General features: G+C 38.2%; 1 protein-coding gene across 3 annotated transcripts; it reads right to left on the bottom strand.

Moving 5' to 3' along the window:
• Positions 1–432: 432 nt before the first annotated feature.
• On the bottom strand, positions 433–14,634 carry itprid1 (ITPR interacting domain containing 1). Of its 3 annotated transcripts, none has more exons than XM_057323361.1 (17): positions 14,500–14,634; positions 12,918–13,088; positions 12,453–12,501; positions 12,256–12,293; positions 11,832–11,888; positions 10,279–10,327; positions 9,410–9,484; positions 8,017–8,219; positions 7,299–7,717; positions 7,154–7,214; positions 6,501–6,625; positions 4,577–5,515; positions 2,808–2,935; positions 2,609–2,720; positions 2,246–2,524; positions 1,810–1,858; positions 433–1,161 (listed from the first exon to the last, which is right to left on the bottom strand). In XM_057323361.1, exons 2-16 carry the CDS (start codon positions 13,012–13,014, stop codon positions 1,811–1,813), a joined length of 2,679 nt encoding a protein of 892 aa, XP_057179344.1. In that variant the 5' UTR covers positions 13,015–13,088; positions 14,500–14,634; the 3' UTR covers positions 433–1,161; position 1,810. The 3 variants fall into 3 exon arrangements, with proteins under 3 accessions (XP_057179344.1, XP_057179345.1, XP_057179346.1); XM_057323362.1 differs by lacking the exon at positions 14,500–14,634 and adding an exon at positions 14,311–14,487; XM_057323363.1 differs by lacking the exon at positions 7,154–7,214 and having other exon boundaries at positions 7,262–7,717.
• Between the last annotated feature and the right edge of the window lie 5,010 nt (positions 14,635–19,644).

The raw sequence follows: 19,644 nt of genomic DNA, 5'->3' as shown, positions 1-19,644 counted from the left end.
ATACAGTATGTCTGTGTACTGTGCATGTTCATTTTGAAAATATAAAAACACATACATGCATACTGTATATTTAAGAAAAATATAAAAATGTATATACATTGATGTATAATTTAAATGATTGGTAAATATAAATAAATACATGTAAATATTACCTAAATATGTATACATGTATGTGTATGTGTTTATATTTTCAAAATGAACATTCACAGTACACAGACATACTGTATATTATGTAAACACAAACTTTTTTTTTGTAAGCGATTAATCGAGTTGAGGACCATTATTAGCCATGTTTTTATCCGGTTTCATTTCAAGCATTTTGTTCTGCAACAGGACTGAAATCTCATTGTACAAAATATATTTTTTGAAAAAGTCAAGGCATCATGATGTTCAATTTATAACAAGATATGCAGGAAAAAAACAACCAAAATGTACTTTACAGAATTGACAAGGTTTAATTAAAATAACACTTAATGTTAAACTCCGTAACAATGAAAACTTGGCTGTAACCATCTCTTACGAAAACTAACCATGATTGTACTACAAAAAAAAAACATGGTTCATTTTCTAAAGTTTGTAAAGTAACAAATAACATTTACCATAGGATTCAATGTAACAATTTAACAATCGATCATTCATAAAGTTCATCAGTTTATTTATTGTAGGGGGTTTCCCTATGGTGGTACCAAAATATCAGTTCTGATGGCAATAAAACTGAAAACAAGCCACGCTATTGTATATGTATCTCCTGGATTCTCCAGGAACATCAAATATACATGTATGTGAACGTCTCTGAAACACTGGAAGAGGCATGAGATCAAGGATCCAACAGGAAGCAGCAGGATTGGCTCTGAGGGATGTGAAACACTCTGGTCGGTCAGGAGAGCAGCTGCTTCCTTATACGGTCAACACACAGCGTGACAGTGAAGTGCTTCATTACACATGACGACAAACAGAGGTAAAGAATAAGAGGGAGAGTGAAGCTGCCGGGTGGTCATTGTGGGGGGCTTGTGCTGCGTCAGAGAAGATACGTATAGACATGAATTCATCTAGACAGTTTACACATCATTCTTTATTAGTCTTGAACTCGGGAGTCAGCACTTCCTAACACTTCAGAGATTGGCAGGAATCTGCAGGACGTCACAGTGTGTCGCTGCATTACTAAAAAAAATAAGACGAGAGACAAATATGATAAATTTTGATATAAATGTGAAAAAGTCCATGAAATTAAATTCAAAGTTTTGTGGCTTTTAATCCATGTGTGTTAACTGTTATTCAGATTCATACACATTATAGATACATATACTGTATATACTGTACATTCTCTCTCAGAAAAATAGTTTTGTTTTCAGTTTTATATTTTTATTCACATTTTTAGTTTTCAAATAGTTATTTTGTTCAATTTTTAGCAATTTTGTTTCTGTTATGCGCTTTGTCATTTTATTATTTATTCGTTTATTTTTATTTTGCTATATAAGTTTATTTCTATTTTATACATTTTGGATTATGTTTTTATTTTATTTTTCCAGATATGTTTAGGCAGATTTATTATAGATTTAGGCATTTTATTTTTATTTTAATTCACAGAAATGTTTTAATATGTTTTAAAAAATGCCTTAGTTTAGTTTTGTACATTTAGTAAACTACTATAACCTTGACTCTCTTAGGAAGAGGGTTTAAAATACCCAACCATATATAACATTGGTCATAGGAAAAGAATATGAGTTTATGAATTTTGGGGATCTTTAAGTTGAAAATAACCTCTTTTAGATTCCAAACGTTAAACACGTTTTCAAAAAAATCACATACCTTATTCCAACGAGGTACTTTTCAGAGACAGCTGCAATGAATTTTTCAACTGAAAGATAAAAACGCACAATTAACACTAGGGATGTAACGATATCAAAATCTCACTGTAGGTAATACCTCGGTATGAAGTCCACGGTACGGTATTTATTGCACTAATTAAAATGGCAAACGATGACTTGGAAACGTGTCTTTCTATTACTATAAAATAAAAGAATTGCACCAGATGGACCTTGACAAAGGTAACATCTATTATTTTTTCCAACTTTATGTTAGGCCCGGAAGACCTACTGTTTCATCCAGTCATGTGACCACGATAATATCTACACAATTTTGCTATTGCGATAACATGATATCGATAATATCGTTACATCTCTAATGAACACTTTAATAAACATTAAGTCATTATTATTTTGTCAAAGACGGTCCGAGAACTTACACTTTTAATAAAGGCTACAAAGTCCAACTGGTCCGGCTTGTAGTTTGAATCCCACTGGGTTTGATAGGGGGACCTGTGAGGGTCCTGCCATGTCCTCTGATGTGTGTGACATGTGCAGTGATGATGGCAACATCTCTGTGGGCTGGACATCACAGGGATCAGACAGCACTGGACAGCGACGCTCCTGGTGGAGGCGGGTTCTGGACCAGGTGGGTCAGAAGGAACGATCCGCAGCTGGGAACACAGCTGAGACTGTTCGTCCAAGAGTCGATTCAGCTTCTGCAACACAACAGCACAAGGTTGAAGCAAACCCACTACTGCTGTATGAGAAAGATTCATTAACCGTATACGTCATTTTTGTACTATTTTGATGCTGTCGTCATAGTGATGAACCAAATCAGATAACTGCTGTTCCAGCACGCCGGCTTCCTCTTTGACAGCCGCTCGAAGCCTCAAAACATCTTCCACTTCCTCGCTGAAACACAAGCTCAACTTCAAACACCGAAACTTTAACAGCACTGTTAAAACAACACGACAACATCCATGCAGACCCAAAATTCACCTGTAGGACTCTGAAAGAGTGCCGAGCACAGACGCCTGCTCCTCATCTAGCCTCAATTCAATTTCAGTCAAAACCGTCCGAAACTTTCTCATGCACTTCATCATGTCTTCTAGCTCGTTCAGAGAGTACTGAGAACAGAGAAGAATATATTTCATTTACTTAACCCTTGTGTCAATATAAACCTGTGTGACTTTCTTCTTCAAACACAAAAGAAGATATTTTGAAGAACGTCGGTAAGCAAACAACACGGACCCGCATTGACTTCCATTCTATGAGCACATAACCACACAGACATTTCTCAAAATATCATCCTTTTGTGTTCCACAGAAGACTTTGGGGAATTGAGATTTTGGGGTAAATGATCGCAAGCAGGTTTTTTGGTCGATCTGGGACTTCTGACCTCTAAATGCAGAGCTTCACTTGAGTGTTTTCGAGCGAGGATGTGAGCTACAGAGGTTTAGTTGTGTGCGTCTGTGTTTAAAGGGTGTGAAGATTCTGAAGTGGTCGACGCGTTCTAGTATTTTCCATTACGCATGCAAATGAAGTATTCAAATTCCAATGAGCCTCATTAAACATACTGTAAGCCTCTCGCATGCAGCTTTTAATCTCACAGACTGAAGAGGACGAGGTACAAGAGTTTGTCCAAGAATAGAACATGTTTAATCGTAATTTGTTCTTAAAACCAGGAGAAAGATACTAGTGTAGTTGTGAACAAGTTGTTTTTTGGTTTGTCAAAACCTGAAAAGTGGGTTGTATGGAGTGTTGGGTGTAACTAGTTACTTAGTAATTAGTTACTGTAACTTAATTACTTTTCCCTTGAAAAAGTAAAGTAAGGGATTACTCTCATTTTTCTGTAATTTAACTACAGTTACTTCTGATGTAATTAAACGAAATACTGTGTGCAAAAGTGGATTCAAAATCCATGCTTTAATGTATCATTCTCACATTATTAGTACTTTGGTCAGTTAATAATACTACTTTATGTAGTTTTATATTATTTATTTGAATGAATTAAAAGAGCCGTTTCATGTCTATCCTTGATTCACTTAACTAATCAAGGTTGATATGGGATATAGAAAGTAATTAGTAATAAGTAATTAAATACTTTTTGGAGAGAGTAATTTGTACAGTAATCTAACTACACTATTGAATATGTAATAATTAGTAACTAGTAATTCATTACTTTTTCAGAGTAACTTGGCCAACACTGGTTGCATGTTTGATAGGGTCTCTATCTGAGAGGGTCATGGTCAGCAGAGAGAATACAATTATAATGATAGTTAAAAATAACAACAATTAAACTATACAACTAACCGTGGTTAGGACAGCAAACGAAATACTGCAGGTTCATGAACTTTTAAAGAGAGAAACGAAACAAAACACACAAATCTACATTTGGTAAAATATTATCAAGGCTATGTTAAATATAGCTTGCAGATAGGATAACGGCTGACACAGTACTAAGATGTCATCATGTTTTCGCGTCTTTTCCAGATGAGATCATGTATTTACGAAATGCGTTCTGCAGAGCAGTTTGTCCATTTAGGGCTACTGTAGAAACAACATGGCGACTTCCATGCAAGGGGACCCGCGGCGTATGTAGATAGAAATAGCTCATTCTAAGGTAATAAAACATAACGCTTCATTCTGTAAGGCTGTTTTTACACCTCAGACGACATAGTTATATATACTATATTGCATTTCTATCAATAGATCATCTTAAAAAATGACACACAGCACCTTATAAATGAATGGTGTGAATCACTCACAGGCAGATCAGACGGCAGCTCAGGTTGAATTTTTGCCCAGCTGTTATTGTATCTGACCGGAGACCCGCAGTAAAAGCATCGCTGCGTCCCTGCCCACAGCGTGCACTCCCACCTGCGGTCTTCCTCCTCATAAGACAACCCCGTATCCAGAGACATGGACCGCACGTGCAAACATCTGACATCTCTAGAACGCTCCATAGAGTTCCACAAGTAAGGAGTGGAGGTCTCCACAGATGTAAAAGGAGAATATGTGGTGGGCGTTCGCTCAACTCCAGAGTCATTGTCAATGAAGACATCAGACCAGGACCTCCTGGAGAAAGATTCTCTTCTGCATTTGAGCGCCGTGGGGGAATTGAGTCCGACAGCACGGTCGGTTTGATACTGTGATTCTGGTATGTGATCGGAGACTGCGGTTTCTGAGGACACAACCGGCTCACATGCCTCATGAGTGGTCACCCTATTCTCCACAATGGTTCCCGGAACAGCCGGAGAGTAGTTTGTCTCAGCAGATTGTAGTTCCTCAAAAAGGGATGTGCTTTGAGTATAAAAACGCTGATCGGGGGTTTGTAGTCTGTCACGAATTTCCATCGGATAACTCACAGGATCCATCTGAACGAAGTATGCTAGTGTGTAAACACCATTACTGTTCATTTGACTAATATCTGGTGACGAAGAATCTGAATTTCTCTTTTCAGTCAGTATTCTTTCCGTCTGGCCCGAGTCCGAGTCTGCTGTTCCCAGAACAGTGTGCGAGTCCACTATGTTGTGAATACTTCCAGAGTTTTCTTTTCCCAGAACACTGTTGATAGAGGGTGATGTGGAGGAGTCGGTGTGACTGTGGTTCTCTGTGGTTCTGTGTGGTTCTACGGCATGTTCCTTTGTGTGTACCGAGTTCTTTTGCCGGCTTTTTGTATCGTCTTGTGAAATGCCATTCAGCCTCTGCAAAACAATATCAGATATTCATAAATACACCAAAGTAAGTAATAAATGTCTTTTAAATGGCCAACTAGGGGGCCTCAAATGACTTAAAAATATTTGAAATAATACAAAACTAGCATTAAAATAATCTAAAGGGCCCAAAAATCTAAAATATATAACAATATATATTTATTATATTTATTTTAGATTTTTTATATACATATTTCAATATATAACAAATATACATCTTTAGGTAGAATATTATATATAATAACAATTGTAAGTGGACAACACCCTTTATGCAAAGAAAATATATTTTTCTATACATTAACTGACAATATATTAAATCATCTTATATGTTTGAAAATACATAGAATAATACAATGTTCATATATTACAATATCAAAATATGTTGAACAATACATAAGGAATTGCCACTTTTCATATCTTGAAAACTATAATCACTTGGTTCCAATATGGAAATATTTTATTTAATATCTTGCATTATATTTTCCAGTATATTCCCATATATTTTTGTTTCTTAAGGGAGCCTTAAAGTACAAAGGTGAAGATGCACTGCCGTAAATGTTATTTTTTTAGTTTTCTGAAGGAAGTCACACACAAGATATGTTATAATATTTACTTTTTTTATAAATACAGCAACAGCGACAGATGTTTATATACAGTACAATCTGATACTAACACTTCGAAAACTGACTATTTATAGCCAAGTTTGGTCTACTTGTCTAATTCAATTCAAAAGTATGTCTATAGCGCTTTTTACAATGTTGAATTGTTGCAAAGCAGCTTTACACTAAATAAATGTGAGCAAATCATCCCAAGCTACTATACATCTGAGTATCTTACCATTGAAAGTACACTAGCTATCATGAATGATATGGTATTCTTAAATGCTAAAAGCCTAAATTATAAAAGAAAGCACAGATTCAAAACTGTTTGATGGCACACACCCTCTGTTAAATGTATTGAAGAACGCATATCTCACCTTCCTGAGCTCAGATCCAGGGCTGTTGTGATGAAGCAGGGCAGGTATGAACGGTTCTTCTAAAAAGCCGCTGCTGTCAGACTGACAGCTGTTCGTTCTCATCACCTGAGAGTCCAAAAGTCCACCTACACAGAACCAAGAGCTATTATCACCAGTCCTTCAAAAGAACACTGAAGCGTCTTATTCAGACTAAATAAACATGTTGTTGTAGTGATAGGTCGGAAGTTTGAACTATTCGTGGCCGTAACGCAAACTGAACGCATGACAGTGTTTGAACAATCTCATGAGTCTCATTTGCATAATATCTAAGATGGAAATTGTTGCATGTAACTTATTTGAATCCACACGGTGACTTTAAAAAGAAAACATTTACTTCTCATGCAAATAAAACGATATCTTTTAAGAGATAGTTCGCCCAAAAAAAAGCTTTTTTCCATAGAACACAAAATACGATTTTTGCGTCCATACAATGGAAGTCAATGGGGGCCAATGCTGTTTGATGACAAACGTTCTTCAAAATATCTTCTTTTGTGTTCTGCAGAAGAATAAAGTCTGAATAAAGTTTGAATTGATATGAGGGTGAGTGATGATGAAAGACTTTTCATTTTTGGTGAACTATCCCTTTCAGTCATCTTAAAATCAACAGCACAGACCTCCAGGATCCACAGGACCGCTGCATTTCCCCAGAACACTTCCCTCATCTACACTCTGAATCTGGGAGAAGACAGATCAACGTTAGAAACGGAGCAACGTGGACCTACACAGGGACGATGTCACAGCAGATCCACTACACTTCACCTCCTCCAGCTCGAACGATTCCAAGGGCTCTCGCGTCCCCTTTCCCACGGACGATGGGACCGAGTCAAGTTTCAACCGGTCTGTTGTTACTCTCACAACAGGCTCCGAACTAACGCCGTGCTCTTCTTTTAGAGGAGAGACACTGCTGCTGTCAGACACTTTGCTGCGTTTTGGAGGGATTCTTTTATCTACTAAGGATTCTGGATCGGACTGAGCCGAGGTTGCGGAAGAAGGCTTGGCCTGTGACGTTCGCTCTTGTCTGAGGGTCTTCTTGGCAGCCCTACGCAGAATGGTGGCCACACGCTTTCTTCTTTCACGTGCCTCCGTCTGGGAGAAAGATGGGTCTGAACCCTGAGCACCGACCAGATTGGAGAACGTTGTGGTGACCTGCTGGAGAACTTCGAGCTGTCTAAACCGACCTGGAAACAGATAGAGGAAGAGAGATGAAGTTTCAAAAAACATTTGGCTCGCTTATCAGACCTTCAACATACTGTACAGGAAATGAATGTCAAATTTTAATCTTTAGAAAAAGTGTGTTTTCATGGTTACGATCGTTTACTAGTCATCCAACGGCTAAGGTATTGAGGTCAATTTGAACAATGTGTAGTTCTGCACCTCCCCCAATTTAAGAAACGTTCAATTTAAACCACTTTTACTGAAAAGATCGATGGATATAGAGGTCAGACTAGCTCCTATATTCTGCAAACTGGTTGCTCACTCCTGACGTCTGGGTTTTCGATGTCAATTCGGCTTTGCTGAGCATCCAGAAACAGCTGGAAGCTGATGCCACGGGCATTGGATTGGTAACTGAGGAATCGTGCCGGAATTCTTCCCGTGATGTCAGGCTCATCAATGCCGAACCCCAAATCCAGCAGGAATTCTTCAGGGTCGTCCTTCATCATGTTCAACACATCCATAACGCTGTGTAAGAAAAACACTTGAATTAATATCTTCAAAGCAATTTGGACGTGCACGTTAAGCCCTGCCCCCTTTGAAGCGTGCAGAAAAATGAGACAAACTCTGTGGTTTAAAGTCCCAGTGAAATTAAAAATGACAATTCTTATTTTTTCATGAAATATTACAGCGTTTATAGTAAATAGCTTATCAATGTGGGTCATTTTCTTTTTTAAATTCACGTGCCCTCATATTCTTCAGTTAAAATCTGAAAATGCACTTCCGTCCTGTAGTGACGATCCATCTGAAATGACGTAAACTAGCGGCTTGGGCGGAGCATCCGTTAACTCCTCCCCTTCAACTGTCAGTCTGCTGCCAGTTTCATTTCAAAATCAACGCAACAGCTGTTTTTACACATCCAATCAATTCGCAGTGAAAAACGCAAGCCACGCCCACTAATTGTCTCCTTTGAATTTCCTTTTCACTCGGAAATGTGTCAGAATATGGAAGTAAAAACGGTTGCAGATTCCGGTTCACGGGGACTTTAAAGAAATAATCTGGGTCTGATAGATACTTTACAATACAGAAAATTAGTTGAAAAGTTTATTTTTTAACAAAATATTACAATTTTGAATATAAAGGCTACACAGACAAACTATGAAAACATTATTGAAGTAGCGTTGGTATTGGTAAATGTAAACAAAATAGAATTTAAACAGAATCCTTGAGATATCAAGTCATAAGTCATTCGATATTTTTATTTTAGTCAATAAAGGCATAACACGTGTAGACACAAATACATCGCCGCTGTCCTTCTGAAACCTTGTATCTCCATACTTCATGACTTTTATTTTTTTGTCATAAATCATTATTATTAGTCACTGTAGCGAGGAAGGTGGGACGAGAGCCGTGGGGCAGGAAGGCGGGGCCGGTGGCGTACAGCTGATACTCATTATCACTCACGCCACCGGCCCCGCCTTCCTGCCCCACGGCTCTCGTCCCACCTTCCTCGCTACAGTCACCCTTTGGGTTTTGCAAATATCTAACCAATAAAAAGTAAGTGCTTGTCAACTTTGACAACACGCTATTTAATCGTTTAAGAAGTAGTTCATTTCCTGAAAAAAAGCTAATTTGGACATACACGTTTTCCGAAGGACAGCATCGATATATTTAAGATAATTATTATGGATGGGGTGGGGGGTGAAGGTGGTCCTGACCTGACTTCAGATTGCGTCGAGAAAGCAGATGCAAAGCTGTTCCACCTGCACAGAGCAGGAAGATCTTGAGACGACCTGTATGTGACATCGGAAAGTTTTAGGAGGAGGACCCCGAGACGTGATTAAACACTGCTGACCTATCCCCTAGTTTCCACTCAACACTCCACATCCCTACAGTCACTCCTGGAATCGCTCTTCTCTCCATCAGCGACATTCCACCTCATGCAAACCAGCCCAGCAGCCCATGAGACAGCAGGTGAACGCCACCAGATAAGAATTTGCATGGGAAATGTGACTCGGGTTGCTGACAGGTGTCCAAATTAGAGACCCACAGCTCACATAGATATACATATTCGTGCCTTCATGACTTCATCACATATTATATACACTCACACATATATATATATATATACTGTATATACACGCATATACATCTATATACACACCATAACCGTATGTTTTACATTGGGTTTTCCAAACACTAAAATCGTCAAAGTGTAATATCGCTGACTATAATTAAAGGGATAGTTCATCCAAAAATGATTTACTCACACTCATGTAATTTCATACCTGTATAAGAACATCATTGACTACCATAGTAGGAAGAAGTTTTCCTAAATTCTTCAAAATATCTTATTTTGTGTTCAACAGAACAAAAAAATACATTTTTTTCCTACTATGGTAGTGGATGATGTCCCAGAACTGAAAATGGCTAACATTCTTCCAAATATCTTTCTCTGTGTTCATTGGAACAAAGAAATGTATACAGGTTAGAAACAACCTGAGGGTGAGTAATGATGACAGTTTTTCATTTTTGCAAAAGTTAAACATAGCATGAAGCAAAGCAAGAAGACCAGTCGAGTTCTTACCTCAGAAACTCGCGTACAGTCCTGAAGGAGCGTTTACCATATAAAGATGCTGCGTCAAACACAGGAAAAGAAAAGAGGAGGTCATTTAAAGATGGAAAACAGCTCCGCTTTCAATTAAACACCTCCGGACGGTTGTACGGTAGCTATATTAGGTAAATATTCTTCTTTGTCATGTTGATGTTCTCATAAACAACTCTACAGAAGACTTTGGCATGCTGTCAGGGACGTGTCGGGTCTTGATGTCTTCTTATAAGCACAAGCTGGTCCAGAAAGGAAAGCTAATACTGTCCAAGCAATCATTTTTTAAATCGTAGCAGATTCCAAAGAGTAACAATCTATTCCATTCTGTAGCGTCCATTGCCACTGTGTTACGAAACCAAAGCACCACATTACAAGAGGCGTGTCTGACTGACCAAATCTGACTGACGGAATGGGAAGCAGAGATTTAGAGGAGGTAAGCAACATTTTCCAAAGAGAGGTGGATGATAACAGACAAGAGCCAAAATATAACAGCAAACCTCATAAAGAAGATGGCAAGAAAACAAGTGCGGATGGGCAAAGTAAACACTATATTGAGACATTTTAAATTACGTATTAAAAGTTTAGGAAGCTGTTGAATGTCCCGTGTACTGAGGCGAAAGGACGCCTGGTCTAAACGAAAGCTCGTAGGTAAACCTCAGTAAATTTCCCTACAGCCTCAGTGTGTGCGCTTAAAGGAACAGCTCAGCCAAAAAATGAAAATTTAGTCATTACTCAACCTCACGTCATTACAAATCCAAATGCTGTTGTGTTACGTTTAAAGGGATCCAATTCTATCATCATTTGCTCACACTCGGGTTGTTCAAAACTTGCTAAACACAAAGGAAGATATTTGGAAGAATGTCAGCAACCAAACAGATCTCATCCCCCATTGACTCCCGTGGCATTTATTTTCCCTATGGCAGTAAATGGCCAAACTATCCCTTTAAAGGAAGTCATCAGAGTTTGGAACGGCATGAGGGTGGGTAAATCATGACAATCTTAATATCTATATTTTCTTTTAAAAACACAAGAAGCAGGTACCAACTCAAACATCCATTATTGGTCCAAACCTATAATCCAAACTATTCTCTTCATTTTAATTCACAGGAGTATCACAACGTCCTTGAAACGTCCGCCATAAAATACTACACTGACAGGAAAGTTGTCTCGGGTCCAAGAAGGATCCAGGAACATGTCCTACTTGGGTAAATCGCTTTCTGATAAACAGCACATATTTCCCTGCTTTATCTACTCCTTATCTGTTTCGCTTGATTGGAAACCACACAGAAGCAGATGTTTCTACAAATGATTTGTGGCACACTTTGAACAAGTTGTGCCCCGAAGCAGGAGACAGCCGGGGCTGGAATGTCTCACACTCCGCTGGTGTTTGTGTTAGAAGGTATGGAAAGGTTTGCCGTGTTTAAAATACTGGATTAGCACGGTCCTTCTAAATCATTTGAACTATTCTGAGATGCAACTTGCTTGTGTTTCGGTGTGACCAAACCCAATATTATAAAATAAAGAATGCTTACCTTCCACTCCCAATGCCAGGTCATCATCTTTGCTGTCAGTTTCCCTTACGGTTTTCGCTGAAAGCAAATCGACGTTGTTTACAATACAGTATTTAAATAGCGAAATGTAAAACCAATACAGTCGGATCACCTGCTGGTTTAGTGATGAAACAAAAAACTAAACCAGACTGTTTACCAAACAGATCGTGTTAATAATATAAACACAACATTTACATGCTCTGGGATTAAACAGGGATGGAAAATGATTTATCCAACTTTAGTCTGTTAACCTACATATGTAAACTAGAAACTATGCTATAAAAATACACAAATCTAATGAATTTCCTTCTATAGGACCACATTTTATCCAATGGCTTCTAAACTAAACCCCTTTAACTGAACATCAAAGGACTTTTTGTTTTTGCAAATGCAGTAATAACCTTACCTGTCGTCTCCAGGGCAACCTCTGGTTTTGTTTCTTCCCTAAACAAAGAATTTACATTGTATTACCACGTCACTACAAGGAAAAGCTTTACAGATCACAATGAAAAAAAGGTCAAAACCGTCAACAAAGATTTTATGGCCATCCTAAATGAAGCCAGAGTGAAACAGACCTGTACATTTATGAGATTCGGCTCTTACTTGTAGATTGACGTAAGCCAGTTCTGTACGATGTCTTCGTTAAAAGTTTCTGTTTAAAACAATACAGAGCAAGCATTAAAGACCTCCATTGATATACAAAGACAAACCGATTCATAGACGACGGGTGTGATGAGAAAGATCTAGATCGACGAGAGAATCGGTGGGAATAAAGAGGTGCAGTTCAAAAGAGGTGGCGTTCTCTGAATCGCTTTGCATGTTCTATGAAATATGCCAGACCTGAGGTCTGCACGGCCCATGGGATTACAATTTGTCCAACATTGGCTAACACTAACCACATTTGACTAATCCATTCGCTCTTGTTCAGACAGAAAAAAAACTGTCTGAACTGAAGCTTCCTCAGCTTTGTTTCAAGTCAACCTATCCATGCATAAACTCATGTACTAGCACAAAATCCTAAAGACAAACATCTTAGATATCCATTTGTGTTAGGATTCAAAATCTCACCAAGTTCAGATCTGTCCGTCCTGCTCCATCTGCTCCTTGAAGTCCGTAAGGTCGTTCTTCTGTTGGCCAATAAATCTGCAGCCATTGTGGTGGTCATGAGGTCCGCCCCATTTAAACATCAAGTGCCAACACACATTACGATATAAGACGTGTCAACTCTTCTAAGACGCTCTAAGAGAGAAAAATGCAAATATTTCTCACCCAAGCTGGCGACAGTCAGATCAGGAAAACGACACTTTCTTGTTGCATTAAGTGTGTTTTGTTTGGCGCTTTGTTTTGTTTTAGAAATGTACTGATATTTTGGGAATTTTTTAGAAAGGACTATATTAAGCATGGCAAAAATACTTAAGAAATTGTACTTCTTTACTACCTGTAATCATTATTTGGGGGAATCTTTACTGTTGAATCTGAAATATGAATACATGCATTCACAAAGGTACAAAGTATATTTACATGTAATACATATTATCTTTCTATATAAAAATATATTTCTGATTTCAAACTCAAATTACATTCATGTGAATGTTACTTTCCTTTTATTTAAAACAGTCAAATGTCATTGACCACAATTATTAAAGATCAACTTGACATCTCAAATTCAGTAAAACATTTGTGACCCTGCCTGTAAAAACAACCCCCAAAATCATGTTTTTCTTGTGATTTACTGTTTTCTACATAAAATCATCCTAAAGAACGTTGTGTGAAAATACAACCTGGATGTCTTTAATATCCACCGAGTAAGGCCATGTCAAAGCTCATTGAATTTAGAGCTTAAACTTTGAATTACATTATAAAACCTTAGCCTGGATTTCGCAGGGTCACATTTACATTTATATAAGCAACTATATTCAAGTCTCAAGTATCTAACTAGCTGCTCCTAAAATGTTTAAACACAGAATTTAAAAGTTTAATATGTGTTTAAAATGTGTTTGATGAAGTCTTGCATATATTGTTTGTTTACAGTAGCGTACATTGTGTTAAATAAATGTAGGAAAATTAACATAATAACAACATAGTCAATATTTGTAAGTTAAAAAATTACTTCATAGTACACTATAGTTATAGTACTATCTACTGTACGTATATACCATTATATTGTAACAGTAAAGCCATGAAGCTTCTTGCACCACCAACCACAACAAGACAAGCCTGCTACCAACTGCATTGATTCCATATAATACTGACAAAACTCACCCACGTATCTCTTAACAAAATATTAGTAAATACAATGATTTACAACATTCAATAGGCTAAGCCAAATGCAGAGTACACTAATTATATCATAAAAGGTGAAAGAATACGATGATAGAATAGCGTTTTTGTAATTGCCCATTTTTGACAGTAATACGACCAACAAAGATTACGCTTTTAGGCGTAAAAATAAAGTCCTCACCGGCGCGTCTGTGGGTCCTGAGCAGTGAGTGAGTGAGCACCTGTCACACGACTATTGTGTTTTGAATGCTTATCGCTTAATCAAAGGCTAAAAAAGAACAGCCTTTCTGCTTTGGTCCACATTTAGGTCTGCTAACAAAACATCCAGAAAGTGTATGCAAATCGAGAGGAAAACAACAGCCACACAAACCTGTCTAAATCCGCAGCCTTTTCCGCTCTTCTCTAATACACCTCAACATTCTGCATGTAAGAAAGAGGGTATTTTTCTGTTTGAAGATGAACATGATATCTGTTACTTAACCAGATAATAGCAAGTGTGTGAATTTCACAATACTGTCTTTCCACGCTCCACCTGCTACCTGCAGCGCGAGGAGGAGTTTGAGATAGACAGACTCTTGTCCACAAAACTAAAAAATACACAAACTAGTCCGATGCTTGTATTTTGTAAAACGTATCTTTAGTAAAAAAAAAAATAATGGAGAGGATTTACTAATAGCGCAAATGGCAGTTTAAAAGTTGATAAACAAACGCGACAGTTAAATTGATTTTATGCGTTTAACATTTAGATCAAAAGTTGCTTTTTCATACCATCTTCTGCAAATTTATTTTTCTCGCAGTTGATTGCATTACACTTTGCAGTCACTGTTTATGCAATATACTTTGCAAATAAGCAAACTTGTTCTACTTACATTACAATATCCCATATGTGCAAACACCCAGCGCAGAAATGCTCAAAAAAATTATTGGAGGTCTGCATTTCGTTTAATACAAGTATCAACATTGTATCAAACGTTTCTAAGACAAGAATTCAGACATACAGAACAATTAAATCAATCTGTATACAGTAGCTCAGATAATTGGGTTGGATTTGATGAGTTTATGTAAATCTCGGAGGTTTTGTATACATTTGCAAACTTTTGTATCTTGGCATAAGGCCACTGTTAAATAACATGGAAGAGATCAGTAGACGTTTTCCTGCGAAACGGGAGACGTCATTTTGCTCAAAACAACTGAGCTCTATTGTGGTTTCTTTCTTGTTGCCTAGTTCCTAAATGTAAATGATCTGTTATTTATTTGTTACATGTGTTTATCTATGTATTTATTTTAAATGATCATGTAAAGGTCATAAATGTTCAACATTTTGCCTTTTAGTTTTTTTCTGACATGAAGGATAGATTCTGAAGTAGTATAACCACAATGAAGCCATTTAGCTCGACTGATGCAACTCAACTGCAGTTTTAGTCTTTAACCACTAGATGTCACCATGAGTCCAATGTGGATTACCAAGAAGATACATTATTTTCAATAACACACGGTGTCTCAAAATTTCATGACTTTTCCATGTATACAATGTACTGTACATTTAGGAAGCAGATGCAATTATAAAATGTAATTTTGCTTACTGTCATTCATAAAATAATGATACAATGGCATGCATTTGTTACATTTTGGTGTTTCTCTTCTTTTGTCTCGTTTCAAATTCTATTTGCACAAGTCCTCAGAAGCAAATTTCTTACTTTACAAATCCCGTGTGGGATTTCACACGTGCTGACGGGGGCATCTGGAGCAGATAGGTGTGATGTACCTTTCTCCAGGGCGTGCCTTTCTGCTGTACGAGATGCTTCCCATGCCATCACTAAGAATCTGTGTCTTAAACTTTCATGAACCTCAGAGCTAACAGCCATGTGAAAATGTTTTAAACGGGCGTATTAAGCATTGAAGATGTCTCAAGGAATCGTCCTTCCCAGCTGAAGGAAGAAAAGCAGAAGAAAACCCAGCAGAAGGAATCGTTCTCACCTAGAAAGTCTTGGAGAGGTTTGCGCCCTTACGTGATGCAAACAAAAGCATGCAAGCAGTCTTCGATGGGGTTTGCTCGTAATGGTACGCGTTCTCAACGCGACATGAATATTCGAGCAGCCCGCAACTGCTAATTTAATCATTCAACATCTGTTACAATTACTCCGGCTTCCACACACAAATCTGCCTACAAAACATGAATGCAGAGTGCTTATTGTTAGTATTAAGCTTTAGAACAAAGAATATTGATAAAGGATCCCATATTTCAAAGGATCTTGCATTGTTGCTCTGATATCAATAAATAACTAAATATATACCCTGCCAGTACGATTCTTGATTTCTTAGGTCAGAACATTTCAGATGGGAATGTTTAATATTAACCTCCCTACACTCTGTGTAGTCATTTACAATATTCATGTGTGGGTTTAAATCTCACAATTTTAGATCTGAGCACAACAGTGATGCTGTTTGGAATGGGACTGTGTTCGTTTTGGATGGAGCTAGTTACAGGCTTTCTGTGGGTGGGTTGAGCAGACCCCTGCGAGGCTGCCGGTTGGTCACAGGGACCAGACCGTGACTAATCCAAACCCCACCAGACTGACCAGATGGGACCTTCAGACCGACTGAGAACAAGAGCAGGCCAACATTTCAGAGGAGGCAACAACAAACGCAGAACAACCATGGTGTAGTTACGTAACACAAATGATGTATGTGTTTGTGGAATATGAAGGTATTATCTTACAATAAAAGGAAATATATATTCTTATATAAGCTAAATATGGCAAACAAATGTACTAGTCTACCAGCTATCAGCTTTCTTCACAATAGCATCATCCCTGGAGTATTTCTTCAGAGAGCAAACACAGTTTAACCTAGAGGCGAGACTCAAAACAAGTGTGTGTGTGTTTGAACGTCTGTGCAGCCAAATTCTTGTATTCCAGAAAATTTACAGGAGCCTCAGAGGGTTCTAGAGTGGAGATTAAATTAAGGCCTTAAGTGGGGACAGCTGCCTGCAGAAACCAAGGACATTTCCGCTTACTCCTTAGGGTGAGCCGTCCGGCACGCTGTCCAAAACCGGTACAAGGATCCTTGCACTGGTACCAACTGAGGTTAAATTGGGTACATCCAAATAAAAACGATTGGCGCCAGATGGGGTTTGGCACTAAAGGAACAATATGTGAGCACCGTCAAACGGAACCAGTCAGTATAAAAATGCGTGCCTGTATATTTGCGTGTAATCACACCTCTAAGTGTTTGTGCGTTCACAGATACACGCGCATGTTTTAATAAGACGTGCAACATGCAAAGGAATATTATTCAAATATCTACCAGATTTTATGAATACTCACTTTAGAGGAATGGCACGTGATGTTTACAAGCAGTTACTGTCTTTGTCTTGCTGGTACACTATTAGTCATATTCATATATTAGCTGGAAAGAATGAAAAGACTGAAATTAAATATCAAAATATAAACTCTCTATAAGAGTGAAGGATAAGTCGCAATAAAAGGAAAAATAGGCGGATTTCCAAAACAATTATGGTTGTGCCACTCATTGCGTCGGGGAAGATATTAAGACAAGCTTGGAGAAGCCACTGATGGCAAGTGATGAAATGACATGCAAAAAAGCAGCTGGGGCCACACTAATGCATAACATTTCCATAACATTCCTACAATGTTCTACAATGCTTTTTTATAAGCCAGACAAGTATCTGTTTCAGTTATACACACGCTACTTTTTTTGTTATGATAACATCATGTTGCGCATGATGTGTGAGGGGTGATTAGTTAGCATCTTAAAAATAAAAAGTATAATTTTGCCTTTCTAATGATCCTGTGCCAAAGTGTCTTTGGAAAAAAACGAAGTAATAAAAATAAAGTCATTTTTCACATTTCCATTGCTTTGTCCTACTGCACATTTGGCAAATGTAGTACGTCACCAAACATTTCTACAGTACTTCTGAACTGGAAAGAATGCTTTGAGAGTGTTCTTTCCAGCGCGATTAATCCCGATCAGATGGTTTTTGTGTGTTTTTAGAGATATTCATCTAACTATTTCTACATTTCACTGTGGACGGACACATTCTGGTCTCACGCTGAGCCAGATACGGCCCTATTATCACTGCATTCCGGGTTTCTTCGCAAAGCAAATGCCAGACAGTTTAGGAAGAAGCCCAGTGTGAACAGTGCCAGAAGAACCTAATCTGGACTGGGCAACAATCGCAAAGGACTGCAGGAGACTGTAGATGACAGCACCGGTCCAATGTGTGCCTCCACAGGGGCCAAAAGAGAGGCTATGACCCATTTAACCCATGCCAAAGTTTTCACCTGCGCCAAACCGTATGCCACCCAATGGCAACATGCAGGCCGGATTTGATAAGATTTAAGCAATCGTGTTGTGAAAGAGATAGACGGAGGGTGATAAGCATGAGGTTGCTCAGAGAATGTTCACCCTGATGGACATTCTTGGCACGACTTTGACATAAATCACAGTCACATCAACATTTTTGGCACAGTGCATCCACACGACAGACTTACCCCACCCGCCTCCACTGGTCCCTGGACTATAGCATTGGCTAGGTACACGAGTGAAATTAAAATCACTTAACAGTGTGAATCAGCGGCACCGAGGAGATCATTTCCTCATGCGAATCACAGGGGGAAAGCAAGTCTTTGTTTTCAAGCATGGCACAAGTTCATATTTTACATCAAAGGCATATTCTTTTCTGGCTTCAATGTGGTTGCATGTTAGAAGGAAACGAATTGGTGAAAAGCTTATCTTTAGATGCATTAATGAAGTTCTTAGATAGATAGAGAGAGATACCCCCAGATAATACACATCCAAAATCATTCCCTCAAATTCTGGACACACCTTAATTCAAGTCCTCCTAACACACTTCGATATGAAGCACTTAAAACCCAAGAGCTGAGACCTAAAGTCAGTCCCATCTGCCAGCTGGCTCTGAAACTTCAGACCGGCACAACGGAACAAAACCAAATCAGAATAAACCAAATTATCAAAGAAAGTAAAAAGTCATATTTAGATCACTGGGAAAAGGAAAGTAAAAATCAAAGTAAACTAGAATGCTACCGCACCCTAAACAGAAAATACAATCTGGCAGATTATCTCTACACTGTTGGAGATGTAGAGTCTGTCCATAGAGAAAGGCAGACACAGACAAACATGGCTTCCAAAGGAAGAATGAGTCTGTGCACACTGTGACACTGTGAGGTCGAAACACACACACTTTCTCCGTCATTGTGATCAATTTAAAGATGTGAGAGAGAAACACTTTCACAAAATGTCAAAGCTCATGCCAGATTTTGATAGATGTTCAGAAACAGAGGGGGAGAAGAGACACACATCAGCTGCTGCTTCATTCATCTATCAGCTGCACAAACTACTGCCTTCATCTGCTACAATCAATGCACATACTGTTTACTTTTATTACATTCTCATGTTTCTGCCTGAAATCTACATTTGATTGAATGCTTTATAGTTTTTATATTTTGTCATGCTTTAACTTTACATAACTTAT

This window comes from Triplophysa rosa, linkage group LG23 (assembly GCF_024868665.1).
Source record: "Triplophysa rosa linkage group LG23, Trosa_1v2, whole genome shotgun sequence".
NCBI classification, from domain to species: Eukaryota; Metazoa; Chordata; class Actinopteri; order Cypriniformes; family Nemacheilidae; genus Triplophysa; species Triplophysa rosa.
This window is presented reverse-complemented; position numbering and strand designations above follow the sequence as displayed.

Coding starts and splice junctions, on each gene's coding strand:
- itprid1 (XM_057323361.1), bottom strand. CDS start 13,014: ATGACCACCACAATGGCTGCAGATTTATTGGCCAACAGAAGAACGACC. Junction 7,215..7,298: donor AATCGTTCGAGCTGGAGGAG/GTGAAGTGTAGT, acceptor GTCTTCTCCCAG/ATTCAGAGTGTAGATGAGGG. Junction 6,626..7,153: donor CGGTCCTGTGGATCCTGGAG/GTCTGTGCTGTT, acceptor GGTTCTGTGTAG/GTGGACTTTTGGACTCTCAG.